We start from the raw sequence: 15,699 nt of genomic DNA on the forward strand, positions 1-15,699 counted from the left end.
CATGCTCCTTATAAGTCTATAAGTGAGGACAAGTTGACCATATCATCACTTTTTATTGAATGGTGCAAAACAAACAAAAAAGATAGAGATCAATCTGATTTTAATACACATTGGTATTTAATGGATTTTATTGAATCTTTTCGTAGAATTTTTTTCATATTCAATCACTAAAATGCACTTGTATGGCAACTGACATCTTAAATACATGTTCGGCAGCAAAGACTCTCATAAAACATGGCTACAAAAATAAAACATGAACACAGTATTCTAGGACAATATGATTGTAAGCTCAGACATTATCATTCAGTAAATACAAAACCACTGGCCTGTCATTGTCTCAGTGCTGTAGTGTTACAAAGCTAATGTGATTGCTTCATGGTGACGTGTCAGCTTATGGAGGAAGAGGATAAAAAAAATGAAGAATCATTTTTAATTTCAACAAGAAAGTAACATTTTTGCAAAAGCTGACCACTGTGTCCTCACATACTGTTAGCTCATGGCACCATAACACTGCAAAATCTCAAATCTAAACAACTTTTTTTTTGTTTTATTTTCAATCAAAATATACAATTACGCTTATTTTAAGCTACACTCAACAAACAAGCCTAAATGCCTCATTTGCTTGTAAAAAGTAGGACTAGGCAATTAATCGAAATTTAGATTATATCCCAATATGTGTATCACAGAAGGTGCAATATTTTAACCTGACATCTGTATGAAAATACCATTTTTTTGCAGCACAGATGTTATGCTTTACACATTATGCAAACATTCAACTGTCAAGTTTTTCTAGAATAGTTTGCAAAAAATCATACGCTCCTTTTTTGTATGTTTTTCCAATGAAAAATGAGAAATGACCTGATCATTCCCTTCAACACAACAGTTCATGTTTTTTTTTAATCATTTAGCCCTATTTACAATGATTTTTTTCTTGTGTTTGAGAAATGTTATGAACTCACTCTTTGGTTGGTACATAACATTTCAAGACATCCAATGAGAAATTCCAGGATTTTTGTAGTTAACTGCGATTGATCACACCCTTTTTATCTACAGTTTGGATACAGAGTTGCTTCACTGTGGCTGCAGGGAGACGGTGTAGTGGCTTAACTAATGTGTATTGAAAGGGACATTAAAGCATGCAATTAATTGCGCAAAAAAAAATTGGTGCACTAATTTTAGTTTAGAGTTAATTAATGTGATAAATCTTGGCAGCCTCAATTGCAGAAAAAAATGTTTAATTACTGTGAGCAATTCCAACTAAATATTCTTTCAAATTCTAAAGAATATTTTAACAGACCTTTTCAGATAACTGTGATTCTAAGTAAGTATAAGTCATTTTTACTAGAAATCAGGCAAATAGCCTTGCTTAGATGAGAGTTTTTGCAGTGTTTCAAATAAAACCAGCAAAAGGCATCAACTTTGTTCAGTTGCTGCAAATTTAAGTCTTTTTTAAACAACACACAAGTGAGTTAAGGCTCAGGGGGTTACAATGCAAACACTGCTGGAAGAGACCGCTAAGACAAAGTTCTTCTCCTGTCCTTGAGCATAAAAGTGCTTTCAATTAAGAAAAATACATAAAATGGTTTTAAAACACCACTATACTGAGGTAAAAGATTCATAAACCAGATTGGGATAAAATCTTGTTTAAAGTTATAAAATAAACACCCTCTAGTGGAGCAGAGCTGAACCTCAAATATCATTTCAAATTTTGAAAAGAGGGGATAGTTTTTTCTCTCAGAATATAAACTTTTCTGATGTTTGTCTTTGGTTTTTGCTAAATCTGTTTATGGATCTATATAAATAGACTGTATGTAAATAATGACTATTATGATGACTGTACCTGATTTGAAGAATGCCTTTAAATACTGTAAATACTCCAATATGTACATGTACTGTTTTAGCACTGCCATGACAAAATACAAGGACTTTGTGCATAAGTGACGAGAAAAAAGGAAAAGTAAGAATGAACAAAACAATCAAAAACAAATCTCAGGAGTTTGTTTAAAAATGTTCACACTTTCTCTTTCCTCACACTTACACAGTGCCTCTGTGTCACACATCAGGGCTGCATTCAAATGTCTTTGTCGTGGTTTGTCCTGAGTCACAAAAACACTGTAACCGTAGGGAGAAGGCTGTCTGTTGACTCTCTGTTGTCGGTACCGCTCAGCTCACAGAGACGCATGGTGCTCCATCTCATTAGAGGCCTCAGAGTCCTCTATGATCTCCCAGGTGGAGGAGGAGTTTCTCAAGTGGGTGGGGCTTCGGCTGCTGCCTGACCGCGTCAGGAAGCCAAAGCTGCAGCCGGCAGAGAAGCAAAGACAGACATGAGGTCAGCTCTACAGGCAGGGATTACAGCTAAATATAGGGCAGGATTGACAAAGATTTCATGACGTGACAGCAGAGAGAGAGAGAGGGATGAAACTCATGCTGTGATTCATGGGTGATGTCTGATTTGTTTATGATTGACTTTTTATTGAAGTGTAGGAGCAATTTTACTGCTTTTGCTTTGCATTTTAATAGGGTTATAGTGCAAAGAGCTATGGTTATGAAAGGTCGAATCGATTGATCCTTTTTCATGTGTGTGCTCTGTTCGTTTCCTAATGAGAGAAATGAGCTTAAAGTATTACTTTATGAGGACGTTATATTTTTTGCTAATAAACAGAAGAAATACCAATATAAAAGGCAACAAACAGCCATTACACAGATACACAAAACTCCAGAAACCTCTCAAAATTGAGCTGCATGTGTAAACACAAACTGATGAGTTTTTCAGCAAGTTTTTCCTGTTGTGAAATTTACACAAGAAGTTAGTTAACTCCTTCATCGTCTACAGGAAGAAGGGGTGAGATCAGCAGGAAACAGAATATCCCCCCGCGCAACTCAGAGAAAAGGTTATTGAAATTATAGGTCTAGGAATGGATACAAAATAATTTCCAAAAGACTGAACATCCCCCGGAGTTCAGTTAAATCCATCAAGAAATGGAAGGAATATAACGCATGTATAAATCTGCCTAGATCAGGCTGTCCTGATAGGAGACTATTGAGAGAGGCCACCAAGACACCTGTGACTGCTCTGAAGGAGTTACAAGCTTCAGAAGCTGAGATGGGAGGAACTCTGCATACAAATACTGTTGTCAAGGTTCTTCACCAGTCAAATTTTTGAAGGAGTGTGGCAAAGAGAAAGCAACTGTTGAAGAAAATTCATATTAAATTTCAACTAGAATTTGCTAAAAGGCATGTAGGAGACTCCATGGTTAAGTGGAAGAAAGGTCTGATGAGACCAAAGAAAAGTTGTGCGTTTTGGACATCAGGCAAGACGCTACGAATGGCCCTCCCTAAACAATGCACATCACCACAAACACACCATCCCCACTGCAAAGCACAGTGGTGGCAACATCATGCTGTGGGGATGCTTCTCAGCTGCCAACCCTTGAAGGCTGCTAAGGTAGAGGATAAAGTGAATGTGGGAAAATGTAGGAAAATTCTGGAGGACAATCTAATAAAGTCTACAAGAGAACTACGGCTTATGAGGACATTTATTTTTCAGCAAGACAATGACCCAAAGCATACAGCGAAAGCCACAGAAATGGTTTGGAGACAACAAGGTGAATGTTTTGGAGAGGCCGAATAAAAGCTCAGACATCAGTACAACAGAGAATTTGTGGCTGGACTAGAAAAAAGTCCTGTTCATGCCCAATCCTCCATGCAACCTGACAGAGCTTGAGCAGTTTTGCAATGAAGAATGGAGTAAAATTCCAGTGCCAGATGTGCACGCCTGACTGAGACCTGTCCACACAGACTTAGTGCTGCAATTGCAGCCAAAGGTGCATCTAAATAATGACTTAAAGGGGGTAAATATTTATGCAGTCACATTATGCATCCAAGGATGTGAATACTTTTCATAAGCACTGTATATCTTGCAACTTCATTGCGATCAGTTTTGGTCTTTGTTTAATACCCTTTTTCTGAATTGGGATGCTCTTTTCCCCCTATTTGCTGATATTGTAAATGCATCTATTGACATGTAGCAGTGAAAGAAAAGACCAGCAAAGACCTGACTTGCTTCAACTGGCATCTTGGATCTGTTGTAAACATTTAACTGTGAATTATGGGACACATATAGAGCAACTCACGAATTAGGCCAAGTGATCCCGAAATTTTCAAGAAATTTTCACAGGTGCGTGTGTGAAAAGGCCTAAAGATTGATTTGAGACATCTGTGTTTTCAGTCCTCAAGGGTCGTCAAACACATTCTTTACTAAATCAAATTCTCAGTCAAAGACTCCCCCTCAGTCAGAGTCACGGTACTTTCCCAGAGAAGATGCTGGGTAATTGAGATTTTCTACTCTCACAGTCTGGGTTGTGGGTAATCCCCAGTCAATATTCTATATTAACTTAAACTGTCCACCACAGAATCTCAACACATTTCTAGGAAGGCAGACTTAATATTTGGGTTAAAACAAGAACATGAGAAACACTTGAAATCAAACTGGTTGACTCAATTAGACCTTTCAGTGTAAACATATTAGAAGAGTAAAATTCTGAGAACTTTAATGTAGAGCACTAAGTAATTCATGCTTAAATGGGTTAATAGCATAAAATGTGAGACATCAAGGTTCACATCATTCTCAGGAATCTCATCACATGACGGCTGTTTCATTTCTTCTATTATTTCAAACACACAGTGTTAAGATAATCATGAGCTTGAGGAGAATTTTTAGTATTTAGTTTCTACTTAAACCTCATATACTGGCCTTTTTGGTGTTGAGCTCTTCCTGAGAAACAACTCTGTAAAGATAAAAACTGTCTTCATAATGTGTGCGGAATTCATCTCATACTTCACAAATAATGTAGTAAAAGGAGGAAGAGCTGCATCATTTGATTATGTTGACATAGTCACCTCTGTAGCAACACTACTAAGCTGTTTAAATAAAGTGTTTCAAAATACAAAGATCTAGAAAGATAACTCCAGGTTAGGGCTGTAAAGTATGTGTTTACTGTGATTATTTGAATTTCAATAGTTAATCACAATCATGAATATAACCACACTTAAAAAGTTTATTTATTTTGCATTTCAAAACACATTTTTTAAAGTCCATGTTACCAGTTTCTTGATCTGGGAATCAATTGAATGCAAAGAGATGTGCTTTATGATTTTGACTTTAGCTTTATTACCAAATGAGTGCTGCACTGACCTGGAGAAGGAGACAGCTTCAAAATGTTTACTCTGTGAAGTACAATATTTAACACTGTTATACATTAAGACGTATGCAGGAGTGCATGTACAAAATGACTCACCGAAGTCCAATGATATGCTGTTGATGTGAAAGTATTTGAACTTTACAGGAGTTTCAGTTTAGTTGTTTTTTCTGTTAAAGAAGCCTGATTAAGTTTAACAATGAAGCGAAGAGACTGTCTCAAGAAACTGTACTTTGAGATGCATTAATTGTGTACTTTGTACTAGTTTAAGGTAAAAGGGTTTTACTTCCTGTTTAGATTAAAACCTGCTTTTATTTAAAAATGGGAAATCTGCTCAGTAAAAATAATGGTTTAAACACAGTAAAAAGGGTTTGAATCAGGGTGGGGGGTGGGGGGTGGGGGGTGGGGGGGGGGGGTGGGGGGGCTATCTCAGCTGTCATTGGGCGAGAGGCAAGGTACACCCTGGATTGGTCACCAGTCAAACGCAGGGCTGGAGCTAGACTGGAAAATTAATCATTCTCAGCGGATACCTTCGTTATGACAAGACTGAATGAGCAAAGCATTTTTGTGTTTACATGTGCCGTGAAATTTTCCTGCCATGCTATGATGGTGATGACAAGGGAGATTTAGTGATGAATTACTCTCGTGCACCTGTATATGCTCAAATGTCATGCAATATTATGGAAAAAAAAAAACAGTCAATGTACAGTACAGTCCATCTTGCAGAGACAGATTTATTGTGCAGCAACTTAAGAAATAATTGTTTTAAATTGAGTGACTGTGAGAGTTGTTAATATTGAAATAAGGCATCGTCTCCTAGAGCTGCAGCGGTGAGAACTGGTCTTACTTCCATTACGAACGCCCTTCTTCTCTTTTAAATGCCTGATAATTTCCCCCTTTTTATAACAGCTTTGATCTTTCATATCTGAATGCTTGCATTAAGCAGTGTAGACCAAACTTGTACTTACAGGTTTTGAATGCGTGACTCAGCTGGTTTATCAGTGCCATCAACTTCTGTGCCATTTGCTTGTGTCTGCCCAAACAAAGAACTCCTCTCATCCTCGTCACTGTAAGGAAATTTAAAAAACAGATATGCTGGCCTCCTCATGCATTTCTACACAGGTTTTCTAGAAAAATGTGTGGTTTATTTGTGTGCACTAATAAAGACCTGCTCTCGCATTCGTTCACAGGAATCCCAAGCATTTTCGCTTTAATGAGCTTTCTCCTCTTATTTATGGCCGAGCGGACGGCTTCTAACAGGAAACCTGGGCATCTTTCTTCATTCAGGATCTCCCTGCAGGAAACACAAGCAGTTTAATTGAAATGGTAAATCATTAGGAACAGTTCTTTGTAACTATAAAACTACTTGTACATCTATCAATGGCAAAAAACAGCCAATACAGCTGGAATTAAACTGACCACATAAACACAGCAGACTAACCTCTGATAGTAGTTGAGCTCCTCCTGCACCAGGAACAGGTTGGTTTTGAGCTCATTCCTCTCAAACAGGATATCGCGAACCTCCTTCTTTGTGAAGCACGGCTGATCAGGATCCTTCTGGTCAACTGTTTGCCTTTTAGCTGACATACGAGTAGCTTGGCTGTTTGACTGATGGGAGGACAGAGAGTCACAAATAAGTGGATTTTTCTTAAGGGCACAATTTAAAAAGTAAATGTTATTTGATCAGTATAGTAGGCTCTTACTTTATTATTTTAAATCTAGTGCCTACAAGAATGTTAAGAAGTAATAGCAGCAGGCTCTTAAAGTTAAGTGATGTTATAGTTATAATTATATAGTTATGTTATAATCAGACTAATGTGTTCGCGACTATTATGCTTGTTAACTATTTTCTTGGACTTGAAATACAGAAGTTGTAGATGTGTAGGATGTGTAAGCCTACAGGGTTGCTGTTGGTTTTGTCGAGCTGTGCGAGGAGGTTTTCGATCTCTTTGTTTTTCTCCTTCAGGTCGGCCTCCATATCAGCCTTCCTCTCCACCGTGCTCTTCAGCTGAGCCTGCAGCACGTTCTGTTTGTGTCGCAGCTCTGCGTTCATCTTCATGAAGCGCTCCAACTGCTCCTGGAGCTGCAAAAACACAGACAAACATATATATTCATACAGTCTTTTTATGAGACGATGCTTTAAACCAACTAAACAGGTTTGAAGTCAAACAGACACTGTCCATATGTCTCACCAGAGATAAATTCATGAAAACCTAAAACAAAAAAGTTATGACTAAATAAAAATGGCATTCAATCTGCAAAACGGGAGGGAAAAATGTCTCTTTGCATGGGACTCGGAGGACCGAATGTGTGGGGGCTGAAAAGGGCAAGGAATGAAATCCAACAATGTCAGCACAAGAGCAGCATTCATTTAAAGGAGGGAAAAAATTCTCAACATCTACTTGAGCAAACAGAGAAACTAGTTCACTTGACCATGAGTTGTTGTTTTACTCAGGTCAACTGACAGGGAGCAAAGGGTAAAGCACTGACGATTACACGCCCAGTTATGGCTGCTATTTAAATCATGTTGTAGACATACATGCACGTGCAAACACACTAACTCTGCTTCGACTTGTTTTAAGTGCAGCTTAATCCTCAACTCATAACTCTGGGGGTAATCTCTGCACTCTTTACTTTTTACTCATGTTGTCGTGAAAGCACTGTGTTTTTATTGGTGCGATTTACTTTATAACTTTGTTTGTAGGTAATACAATAATCTAACAAAACTCATAACTGTTTTTATGAAAATGGCTGACCTCAATGTAAGCAAATCAAGTGCAGAGGCCACAGCTGAAACTATGTTAGCAGTGTTTGTGTTCCCATGTTTTACAGGTGTCAGAGATAACAACTTTTATTTCCAGTCTAGAAATCCCCAAAAGACAAATAACATGACATCATCATATCTTATTCTTCATCTGAGATCTTCTCTGCATGGATTTGTGACTTTCACAAAGAATTTGTCACTGTTCACAAAGACAGAAAAACGGAGCATGGCACGTTTGCATGTATTTCTTCTTACCGCCTCCACCTCTTTGGAGATGGTGGTAATCTCTTGAACTTTTGCCCTCAGTTCATCTCTCTGCTTGTCCACCACCTCCTTTAGCTTCAGCATCACCTCTCGCTCCTGCCGCTGGACACGGTCTACAGACACACAAAAAGACATAAACACACACATTAACCTTAAACATACAGGTGTTTTAATCCATTTTCTGTAAATCTTCTGAGAAATGCTGACTGGTTGTTCTTAGAAACTTTGAGTCAGGATGACAAGTTTCAGGAATGGAATAACGGGCATCTGTGCATTATGTAGTTAACTGGTAGCCAAAAATGCACTTATCTGTATTGTTGTACTGTTTAGAGTAACTAAGAGTATCAGCAGAGGTGCATCTACCCTGGAAATTTAAAATATGCAATTGGAATATCATAGACAGGGTTGGGAGAGGGGAGGGATACAAAAAATCACTAACTCATTTGTGCTATCCCCATTAGCCACAACATCATACAGTCCATGCTACTTTTGCAGATTTGCTCACGTAAAAAAGCGCCCTGTGGATTCAGTTGCTCTCTAATGCACTAAATAAAGTGATTATTGCATACTGGGTGAAAAAAAAACTAAGCTACAATTTGCAGCTGCTATTTACATCATAAAAATGTGAGCATAGTCTTAAATCTTAAACTTCTTTGAAAATTAAACTTTGAAGTCCACATAAAATAAAAGCTAAACAAGTATTTTTCTACTTCAAAAATGTGTGTAATACTCATCATGGAACTATGCATAACATAACTGTAGTACATGATCATTAGATTATACAGGCTGACTATGTATAATGAAGTGTGGAAGAAATGAGAGGAAACTGCACACAATTTTGATGTTTGACAAAGTCAATGGAAGTAAATATTTCTTGCTTGCTTCTTAGGCCGACAGCGTAACGGGTTAATGGGTTAAGAGAACTTGTGTTGCTCACAGCAGTTTACAAACAAAACGTGAGGAAAACTCAACAACAAAGTTAATCAGGATAATCCAAGGAACATTTTTTCAAACAAAATACTCTCAGCTAGGTTAGTAGATTATCCGCGAACATGAGACTGTGTTCAGACAGACATTTCCCTGCTTTCTTTCTCTGTTAATAAAATAAACATACCACAGATGACATTTGTGTAACCTGTTTTGTTTAAGGAGTACTGATATCTAGAGCATTTATTTTAAAACTTGGGCAAATAGAAGCAAAAATTCCAAAAGCTAGATAGTATTCAACACTGGATGATATTGCTATTTCATGAATCAAATAAACTGAGTCTGCAGGCATGCTGACTCTGCAGCAAATAAGAAGCTGTGTCTTTTAACCTAGATACGGAAAACTCCTTAAAATGAAATTCCCGTGCATGAACTTAAATAATCAGCAGCACGGTTTTTAGCATTGCCTCTGCTGAAAGGGGCATGGGAGACTAACAAAAGTCACATTCAGACATGAAATTAATAAACCGCATTAACTGCCACTTGGCTTCTTGTCAAATAAATCACAAAAAGTATGTCTGAACAAGAAAACATGAGCCAGTAGAGAAACTGTTGTTTTACTTTGTAAAAAAAGGGATTTTAAAAACTTCTAGTCTGAATTATGAAGTAACTAGTCCCCCCCTTTTGTGTCAATGTTGTGTTTGCGACTGCATTACTAGCATGGCAACGACCAGTAAAACTGCTTTTAGGCTCGGTGAACGTGACTGTTAACCCACTTATTTGAATATGTACAGTCAGTGAGGGGAAGTTCTTTTACAAAGATTTGCATCCTTACACTAGATGAAGAGAACTGCAAATGGTCTCAAGGTTTATCTGCTTCATGTTGCTCTCTAAGCAAAGAGGAAATGAAAGTGCTATCAATGCAGTATATTTGAAGGTAATCAGGTGCAATGCATGCTAGATTTTTTTTGTGATGTTCACTTTTGCTTCTTCAAGGGTATTTAAAATGTTCCTGGGGATTGGTTTGGTAATCTTTACATTTTAGAGTTGGATTTAGGCCGTCATGTGTACAATAAACAAAATGCAACAATGACAAGCTGCTTTTGGAACAAACTAAGCATTTTTGGAGCTGATTTTGGACATTATTCAATAAACAAAACCCAGAGAACAATTTAATATTCACTTTGTTACATACCTTCATGTGCATGACTGCCCTTCAGCCTGCACTGCAGCTCCTCTCTGTCCTCCTGGAGCTGCTGTACCTGTACCTGGAGCTCCTCACACCTCCTTTTCCACTGCTGCTCCTTCTGCTGCAGCTCCTGCTTGGAAGGACAAGAGACAGGCAGTAAATCTATGGCCTTAGAAATAGGATACTGAAACTCTGAAAAAAACTAGATCTGTTGCAACTTGTTCTCAAACTGGCTTTAGTATAATGTGGTGAGACCTAATGGGTGTGTCATTACGTTCTTAAGTCATTACACATATTTTGTTCAAAAGGTTCCCTTGACATTTCAGCTGCCAATTCTGACTTCTTAGAACCACACCTCTTCATTTTACTTCCCAGCACTGTCATGTCTACAGTGTAAATGGGTAAGACATGCTAATGAATTAGTAGCACAAGGCAAGAAATAATATGCCGGGCAACTGACAGCACTTCAGTTGCAAAACATATAACAAATGCTTGATAAAAACCTAGGTGGTACATTTTCAAAGCAAAATTATTTGGCTTTTCATAAAAGACTTGAAGAGTGGTTGTGAAATAGTCTTAATCGAGTTATTAATGAATCAATAAGGACAATCCAATTGTTAGGCTCCTGTTGCAAAAGTACAGTACTTTTCTCCTTTTGCATATGCATGCATTTATGTAATAGCTGAATTTAAATGTAATTTTTAACCTGACATGCCAGATGGATTTGTTACACACATATCTATCTAGAAAACCTTCAATACAAAGCGTTTGGCAAAGGGCAGAGCCTTTGAAAAAAAACTTGAAGGGTGACTGGGTGAACGTTCTGTCTGTCACATCTTTGCAGGCCAATCAGAGCAAAAAAACAGGTGATGTAGCCACTAACAAGCTGCGTCTGCGCCCCTACCAACTAGGGGTTATGTAAAGAACTACATAACATGAACCATGGCGACTGTAGACATGTCAGTACACTACTTTTGTCATTTTGAAGAGAAAACAACTCACTGCTGTTCTCAGTTCTTCTTTTACCAGAGAAATGTCAACAAGTTCTGATAAAACTTATGCTTTAGCAGCTAATGTCTTCCGCCATAATTGCACTGGCCTCTTCTTGCTGCTTGCATACGTTACATCTCTACATCACGCCCAAAAGTACTACCCCTCAACGCTGATTGGTCCAGTCACTTTCTAACCGGGCCCAAACGGTCAAGATGGGAGCTTTGTAAGATGGATTTGCCAGTAAGAAACATGGAAACGGCCGTATCCATCTGCTTCGCAAGGTTATGTAATTTTGTCATGTCCTATCAATACCACTTCGATGCATGACGTTACAGTATTCTAACCAGAGTTGAAAAAATTACACAACTATTGTACTCATGTAAAACTACAGTTACTGTGGTTAAAATTTACTTAACTCATAGTAAAAGTACAGATCTATAAATCTACCAAAGTAAGAGTAAAAAGGTATTTGATTTAAAGTCTTTAAGTACTGGTAGCTACTGAGGAGTTGTACTGTAAAATATGACCTTTCCTTATTGGCAAGATCATAATGTCAAATATACAGAAAATTGACAGTGTTAATCAAACTCATATAAACTTAAAACAAAAAGTAAGGAAATTTGTGTTCAGTAGATTATTTCTTTGTTGTAACAATGCTTCTTGGCAATAAATCTTATACCGTTAGAAAGCCTGTTTATTTGCCTTTAAATGGTGCCACATTTGTAAGGAACATGCATTTGTGAGATGAGCAGCTGAGCTGAGTATGTGGGTTGCGCCCATGAAAAATGTGACAAATCTTCTCTGCCAATGCCAAACATCTGATTCTGCCATTGACTCTTGTTTGGTGTTTGGTGGATTGGATGATTGAAGTCTGAAGAAACAAGACATATTGACAATTTAACAATTTATTCATTTAACAAACAGGAGCCTCAGTAGCCAGTGGAAGAGCCATACACAGCCACAAGAGCCTGGCACCTCCTCCTCATGCTGGTCACCAGCCTGGTCACACACTGCTGTGGGATGGCATCCCACTCTTCAACCAGCATTTGTAGCAAGTCAACTAACTTGGTTGTGTCGGTTACACCAGCGCAAATGGGCCTGACGATGAAAGGTAGTCATGGCAGGCCTCCTGGCAGCCTTATGAGACCGGACATTGGCTGCGTGCAGTCTGCTCCGGATTGCCTGGGCAGAGAGCTGTCGACCATATCATCCTGCAAACATTGACTGCAAATCTGTAGGAGACAGCCTACAGTACTTAAGTGCTGACAGGGTGAGTAAAACGGTCTTCTTGGGGTGTCGTCTTCTTGGGACGCCCACTTCGTGGCCTGTCTCTGACATTCCCCGTTATATGGAACTTGGCCTTCAGTTTGGAGATGGTACTAGGGCTTACTACAAAAAATGCTGCAAGTTGGTTTTGTGGAACACCAGTTTGAAGTTTCCCTATAGCACAGGCCCTATCCAAATCAGTCAAACTTGGCATGCCGATTCTTGGAGCAGACACCTACTGACCACTGTAGCAGGGCCCATGCTCACAGGGGGTACCAGAAGCTCAAAACAAGAGTCAATAGCTACAGCAAAATAAGCTGTTTGGCATTGACAGAGAAGATTTGGCACATTTTTCATGGGCGCAACCCACATACTCAGCTCTTCTACTCATCCCACAAATGCATGCTCCTTACAAATGTGGCATCACATAAAAGGGTTATAAACAGGCTTTCCAACCACGTAAGATTTATTGCCAAGAAGCATTGTTACAACAAAGAAATGATCTACCAAACACAAATTTCCTTACTTTTTCTGCCAAATTTAGTTTAAATTAAACACTTCAAAGGTGTCTACATTGGTCCACACTACATACTGTAGTTAAATTAACCTTTTAAAGTGTTAAATATTTTAAAACATGACAGAGCTGCAGCAACTCTTGAAAATCTGTGGCAAGATGGATATCCTCTGGCCAGAACAAAGAAAAGAGTCAACCTCATAGTACTGATGAAGAATGGGGGCTCATGCATCCTTTAGGAACACCTTGAGTCACAAACAGAAACTCTAACTCAGTAGATAACTTCAACCATGGTGTAAATGTGTTTCACATCAAAATCAAAATGTACTCAACAACTACAAGCACCAAAAATCACTACTACTTTCAGTAATTAGAGTAAACGTAATTAGTTATTTCCACCCCTGGTTCTAACACTGTAGTATCATCTGTATGTAACTTGACCATCTGTCTTTTAGTTCTGGCTGTCAGTGTCATTTTGTGACACTTTTCACTCAAGCTCCAAAAAAAAAATATTAGCCTCTGTCTGACACAAATGGGTCTTTGTTTGATAAGCAGAAAAGGTTTTATTTATTAAACTTTGGCCGGATTAACCTTTTTCAGGAGGGGCGCACGTCGAAAAGTTGATTATAATTATTGTTTATCACAAAATAATCACACTATCCAATAAAACTGGCCTGGGGCCTATTGGCCGACTTTATCCTATTGGTAACTTAGTGTAATGAGTATCATTCAATAAACTTCTAAATTTGTGGAAACCACCCAGAACAAGGTCACATCAGGGGACTGTTCATGTGTTTGGTTGTTGTACGTCTCCATTTATCCTTATTTATGAAAAAAAAGTCTGCTTAAAATAGAATATTGACGGAAAAAGAATTATTCCAAATCTTATTTATATTGTAAAATTCAATGTGCCCTTTATTGTAAGAAAAAATATATGTTAATAAGGGTAAATAAGCCAGGTGATAGCTGTCTACTTTATTAGCCACTAATGTTTTAATACTACCAAAACTAGCAGAGATCATGATGCATTTCTTAGCTGTACAAATGTTATTTTCTTGAACATGAACGCCATTTGCTATAAAGTAAACATTTGGAAAATTTTATCCATACTGCCGCCCTCATCTACAAAAGGTTTTAGCTAATGAACCCTCCAGACGCGGTTCATCCGGGTTATCAGGGCTGGTTAAACGGGTTGACGCTGGTGGTTTATATCAGTTAGTGAGGACTGGTAGTCTTTATCAAATGGATATGTTAGTAAATTAAACGATATTTATCAACAATACGGGCATTATTTCAAAGTTCGTGAGCTAAAGCACGTCTATGTTGTTCTTGTTCTTGACAGTAATAGTTAGCTTGATTGGTTATTTGCCAAGTCTTCAAGCCAAAACAGAAGGTACACGCTGTTATGCAGCTGTAAAGATGGTATGAAACACGCAGTGGTTGAGTTATAGGCATGGCGCCGTCAGTATATCGTTTACACAAAACAGGGTGGATTTAAGGCTCCCATGTTTCTCACCAGTATGTCATGTTTATCGTTGCCCTCCTCGCTTTCTTTCCCTGCACGTTTCTTCTGCTGCTGCAGCTGTATCGTCTCGAAGGTCTTAAGCAGCTCTTCTTCCTTCAGTTTGTGAGCATGGTTCCTCGATGCGAAGCTCTCCAGCAGCTCCAGCACTTTCACTATCTTAGGTACCAGACCCACCACGCTGTCTTTGCCGCAGCCGTCGATGAGTTTCTCTACCTCGGTGCCGATCAGTTTGGCTATTTCATAGACATCGTCCACGGTGAGAGCTGAGAAGCTCCTGTCGAAACAGCCCTCTGAGTGTTTTCCGTCTGTTTCGGGTCCCTCCATGTTTGAGTCCGGGTAGCTAGCTTGACATGCTCTGTCTCAGGAATCAGTCAGCGGCACATGACAGCCAGCCGAAGAAACCGGAGGATTATGAAAATGGAAACAGCAGATGAATGCTGGTGTAAAGTTTACAGTACGTTTATTTTTGAGGCCACGCTACTGACGGACACGTCTGAACTTGACCTGCTCCTCTCCCAACAAGAAGTCTGGCATGATCACAACATATAAACTCAGCCCACTAAGAGAAAAAAAAAAAAACAAGAACACGGAGTACACTGAGGCACTGTGCGACAAGGCTGGACAGCCTGTATAACAGTGCTTCTGCACTGGAGTCGCAGCAGGATCCTCCTACTTTCCTGACCAATGTAATGCGAGCACAACCACACTACACGTAGAAACTCGTCTGCTAGGTCGAGCATACTGATGCATGCACCAGAGCGTGAACATTGAATTTCCTCTGCAGCTTTACAGTCAGAAATGCTGACCTATAACCGTCCAATGAATGTCAATCAAAAAAAAGTTAGATACAAACGGGTTTATAATGCGGAAAAACCCAAATAACAGGACTATGTACAGTATAACTGGCCTAAAGCAATGGAGACCTATTTTTAAATGTGGGCCACATTTTGAGGACTTGGTAGCCAAAAATGTGGGCAGAAATCAAGCCAAGCTGCACACTGATCTGGTGGCCAAGCTGACCTGTCGCCACTCTCAAAAGGGGAAGCATAACAAAAAGTT

At 38.8% G+C, this 15,699-nt stretch overlaps 1 protein-coding gene across 2 annotated transcripts; it reads right to left on the reverse strand.

Annotated features, from left to right (window-relative positions):
- Positions 1-95: 95 nt before the first annotated feature.
- On the reverse strand, positions 96-15,264 carry LOC121524258 (Rab interacting lysosomal protein). Of its 2 annotated transcripts, none has more exons than XM_041809561.1 (8): positions 14,632-15,264; positions 10,349-10,475; positions 8,218-8,339; positions 7,099-7,281; positions 6,640-6,806; positions 6,367-6,492; positions 6,167-6,265; positions 96-2,295 (listed from the first exon to the last, which is right to left on the reverse strand). In XM_041809561.1, exons 1-8 carry the CDS (start codon positions 14,962-14,964, stop codon positions 2,169-2,171), a joined length of 1,284 nt encoding a protein of 427 aa, XP_041665495.1. In that variant the 5' UTR covers positions 14,965-15,264; the 3' UTR covers positions 96-2,168. The 2 variants fall into 2 exon arrangements, with proteins under 2 accessions (XP_041665495.1, XP_041665504.1); XM_041809570.1 differs by having other exon boundaries at positions 10,349-10,472; positions 14,632-15,263.
- Between the last annotated feature and the right edge of the window lie 435 nt (positions 15,265-15,699).

This window comes from Cheilinus undulatus, linkage group 2, assembly GCF_018320785.1.
Source record: "Cheilinus undulatus linkage group 2, ASM1832078v1, whole genome shotgun sequence".
Classification (NCBI taxonomy): domain Eukaryota; kingdom Metazoa; phylum Chordata; class Actinopteri; order Labriformes; family Labridae; genus Cheilinus; species Cheilinus undulatus.

Excerpts from the sequence above, each read along its gene's own strand:
- LOC121524258 (XM_041809561.1), bottom strand. The coding sequence starts at position 14,964 with ATGGAGGGACCCGAAACAGACGGAAAACACTCAGAGGGCTGTTTCGAC. Across the intron at positions 6,493-6,639 it reads GAGCTCAACTACTATCAGAG|GGAGATCCTGAATGAAGAAA; the intron begins GTTAGTCTGCTG and ends TGTTTCCTGCAG. Across the intron at positions 6,266-6,366 it reads GTGAACGAATGCGAGAGCAG|TGACGAGGATGAGAGGAGTT; the intron begins GTCTTTATTAGT and ends ATTTCCTTACAG.